A 4,420-nucleotide genomic window follows, 5' to 3' on the forward strand; every position below is an offset into this window, starting at 1 on the left:
ACGATCATAGTAACATTCAACTATCATTGTTGAATGAACGTGGCTTCTGTTCATGTTTGTTCGTTAAGCTTACAGAACTAAACTTTTTGTTCATATTTGGTTATTTATTAGGGGGGGGGAGTGCACTCATGAGTATTACCCATGCACCGGTCAATTCTGTACTGCCACCTCGTTTCTACCCTTAGTCATCGACAAACCACAAAATTAATGTGCAACACCTACCTACAAGTACCATAGAATTTTATTAATTCATTTTAATTCTTTAATGGTCAACAATGAATCAATTTTGTGTGGCAAACATTTGTCATTGAATAAAGTCATGCACCTTACCCACATGTGATGAGATGATGTTATCATGTTGTTTGGAAGTCATATACACAACCCATATAGATGTCTCGATCTCTCTTATAACTGACGAATATAAATGAACTTTCCGTTAAAGATTCGTCGAACGTCTAGTTCACTAGCCCTATGTATAATGTAATGGACGCCAATATCGCGCTACTTTGATCATTTTCCAAAAATGCCATTAATGCATTAATCATTTTTCAAAATACAATTAATACTTTAAAACATTTTTCAACAATATCATCAATATTGTGTACATTTTTCTCACATCATTTGACCTTTGTTAATAAATTGACTCGACCCATACAATAATAACATCGACAACTTAACGGTTTGAACTGTAATCACGTGTCTTGTGATTAATATCACACCACCTTTTTAACCGCCAGCTGGAACGTCCGTCCACCAAACGACATCGTCCGACCAATCCTCTTCATCTCCGAACTCGTTTCAAGTGCTGAGCTGGCTTTAACAGCCAACAAACAAAGCTCCTGTAAAGACAAAGGCCTCTGTAATTTCGATACCGGCATAATGAAGTATATTTGACCCGGCTGGAGCTCTTCGTCTGCGGCCACGTGAGGCACGTGCCAGTTGACAAACATGTTTTCGGAGCTGCAGAGGAAGAATGTGTTAAGGTGGCCGGAGAGGACATGGCTGGCCGTAATTGGCTGCCGGAATTCTAACAGTTTTCCGTCAATGGAGTTGATTACCTTTGTTGTTGTTGATGGCCCGTTGTTGATTAGTAATGTTGGTTTGTTTTTTGAGTATTGAATTGATGCGCATAAACCCATGTTTATGATTGTGATTTCCGGCGGGTTGAATGACGGTGAATTTAAATTCCGGTGAGGAAGATTTGAGTGAGTTATACAGAGTAAGGGTGGGGATATATATATATATGTATGTATAGGCGTAGACTGTAGAGTGTTAGACGTGGTTTCTGTTTTGGATTATTTGTTTATTTTAGACAAAAGAATATTCTTTTGTTTGAATAAAGAAAATAATAGGAAAAAAAACTTGTTCAAATAAAAGACTGTTATAATAATTATTAAAACTGTAACTTATATTAGTTTTTAGAAAATCAATTTATATAAGTTCGTTTAGAAACATTTACAGAAAATAAATGTATATAAGTTTGTTTAAAAACCTTTACACTTTTTAAGTGTTTCAAGTTAGGCAGTGCGTAGTGGGGCGAGTAAAGGGGGCGATTTGGACGACAATATGGAGGAACACCATCTCCCCCCCCCCCGGGCGATTTTGGGGCGAAAAGGGGCGGGGGGCGGGTGTTTTTTGTCACTGAAGAGTGTGAAAAATATTATTAATATTTTATTCATAATACCGTTATCAAACGGTCAAAAAAATTTTTTAATTAAAACAATATATATCTATATAAACATACACATTCTTCTCTATTTCATATCATTTCATACACAATTAATACCCAAATTCTTCAAAAAAATCTAGCAAAATGAATCCTAGAAACAACCCGAACCAACTGAATCCTGTGGATCTCACCGCTACCATGAGAGAAATCATCAAAAAACACGAAAAGTTTGCCGAGGAACTCAGCGATGCCATGAGAGAAACCAACAAACAACATGAAAAGATTGCCGCTATGTTGAAATTGCGGGAAATGAGTAAAGAATACGAATCCCTCAAAGCGGTCGGGTTACACGAAGATGCCGCATTATTGCAACGACAACGAATTTAAAAAATATGCGAATATTATGGATATTAGTATTTTTTTTTAGTTATGTATTTTTATTTTATTTTTAGTTATGTATTTTTTTATTTTTTAGTTATGTATTTTTTTTGTCTTTCTTTTTAATTTTAATGCAATTTCATTTAATTATTTAAATAAATCGGTTTTTATTTGTTTAGTTTAATTATAAAAAAAATAATAAAAAAAACTGTGAGCCCAGTTTGTAGCCCTTATACCATTACACCCCAAAACCAAATTTTCACCCCTTGTTGACTAGGCGCCACGTGTCGCAATTCACCCCTATTTGTAGCCCATTCACTACACATAGCCTTATAGAATTGTTGATGTTAATCGACTCGATTCACATGTTTTCCTAAACTCTTGTTTTGATTGTTTGATTGTATAACTTTTCATGATACTTGAAAAAAAAAATCAGAAAATAAATAATATTAGTATGTAATGATATATTTAAGTGGTAAAATAAAATGTGAAATAAAACAATTATTAATGATTATTTATTAGTTTGACCATTGATGCTTCAATAAGTAATACTAAATCAGCGTGGAAGTTATTCCATTTCCATGGAAGACCATTAATTTGTTCCAACTTTCTCTTGTTAATAAATATTTAATTCACTTTTTAGCCCGATATTAATGTCTCTTTAAGTCTTTATACCATCTTCATCCGATAGAAATCATAAACGTGTAAAGTTATTTGCCATGTAACCTTTTCATTAATAATTATAAACATTTTAGTATTTTACTGTTGGAAACTGAAAACGGTTTTGTGGTCATGAGGATCCAAGGTGAAACCCTTAAAGTCACCAATATTGCCGTCTTTTACATTCTTTAATGATCAAATAAAATTAATAAAACACAAAGTCACCAATGTTGTCTGTCTCACAAGCATGCTAAATGCTCTAATTAAATAATCACCAAATATATTTAAATTTTATCATAGAATGTAACCAAATCTCTCACCCTCTATTAATATATCCTCTTATAGACTTTAAAGTTTTGCAATGTTGCACGAGATCATTAAAAAGTTAATTATCAGTGATGGGGCCTAATTCTTTTGTTTATTGTTTTCGTAGTTTCCTGTCAAGTTTTACATCATGACGATTAAGATGTTAAAATATGTATGTTACCAAATAATCAAATGTTACAAAAGCTTATTCATAGAGTACATTCCAAAGACCAAAATATTGAAAAGACTTAATATTAATTAAACAAGTTAACAAATTGTAACTTTACAATTTACACGCATTAATGCATTATTACAACTTTAAAAATAATAATACAACAATACTAATTTAAATAATAAAACAATATCAAATCCAAACACTAATTTACTAATCTACCCTCAGTCCTCCGCTATCCTTTCAAGCCTCACAAACCTCTGCCCTTTACCACCATCCCCACGGTGGCAACCACCTCCATGACAACGGCTAGATGACGTCATCTCATCATCACCATCATCTTCACAAAACACCAACGGGTCAACCCGTTTAGCCCAACACCCACACCCCACCTTACCACCACTAACCATAAGTGCCGTACCGGCTTTAACCGCCAACGCCGCCATATCCTCCGCCGTCAACCGCCTATTTAACCAGCTCGCCGGCAGCTCAAAGTAAAGTTGACCGGGTCGGAGCTCCGACTCCCCACTCATAGCAGTTACATATTTATCAAAGTCCATCTCATCAGAGTTGCAAATAAAAAAACAAACACCATCGTTTAATAGGAACACCTTCACGGGAGATGTAAACTCTCTTAGTTGGCCGTTGAAGAGTATGAGTTTGACGGTGGTGGTGGGGTTGCCGGAGTAGCATGACGTGCAAAGGCCCATGTTGGTTTCATTAGAATGATCAAGATTCTAAAGAGTTTAGAAATTATGGGTTTCTTTATATAGTGTGATATTTTAGTATTTTATTATTAATATTTTTTTCATGAAGTTGTTATCGACGTGTTTTGTCTTCATTTGTATATTTCTTCGAAATAGGACGACTTTGGCTCATTTGTATGTTTTCTTTCAACTTCGTTATATGCTCGATAATAAACAAGTCGTTAATCTATGAAACTATAATTAAGTTTGATAAAAACTCGTCTGTTTTATAAGATATATACGAGAATTGGTCGTGTTGGTTTGGTTATATATAGTCTAAAACTACATGGATAACATTTTATATATGTATATAGCTCTGGTGTGTTATTTGCATTTTGAATTTGAATATACTTTGTTTTTATTTAAATTAATGAGTTAATTTAAACTAATGATTTGCGTATATATAATAAAGCAGCATGTTTTTGTGTTCTGTATGAGACTTAAAGAACGAAACGATTTAAGTGATGGACACACCTTGCATCATTACAA

General features: G+C 33.9%; 2 protein-coding genes across 2 annotated transcripts; both read right to left on the reverse strand.

Annotated features, from left to right (window-relative positions):
- Nucleotides 1-713: 713 nt before the first annotated feature.
- Nucleotides 714-1,139, reverse strand: LOC143562928 (uncharacterized). Its single transcript, XM_077050596.1, has one exon. It carries the CDS (start codon nt 1,137-1,139, stop codon nt 714-716), a length of 426 nt encoding a protein of 141 aa, XP_076906711.1.
- Nucleotides 1,140-3,409: 2,270 nt separating this feature from the next.
- Nucleotides 3,410-3,895, reverse strand: LOC143562929 (uncharacterized). Its single transcript, XM_077050597.1, has one exon. The coding sequence runs from the start codon at nt 3,893-3,895 to the stop codon at nt 3,410-3,412; it is 486 nt and encodes a 161-aa protein (XP_076906712.1).
- Nucleotides 3,896-4,420: the final 525 nt, after the last annotated feature.

Source organism: Bidens hawaiensis, unplaced genomic scaffold (assembly GCF_021521415.1).
Source record: "Bidens hawaiensis isolate Kalapana, Puna unplaced genomic scaffold, B.hawaiensis_p1.1 tig00021182_1, whole genome shotgun sequence".
In the NCBI taxonomy this organism is placed as follows: domain Eukaryota; kingdom Viridiplantae; phylum Streptophyta; class Magnoliopsida; order Asterales; family Asteraceae; genus Bidens; species Bidens hawaiensis.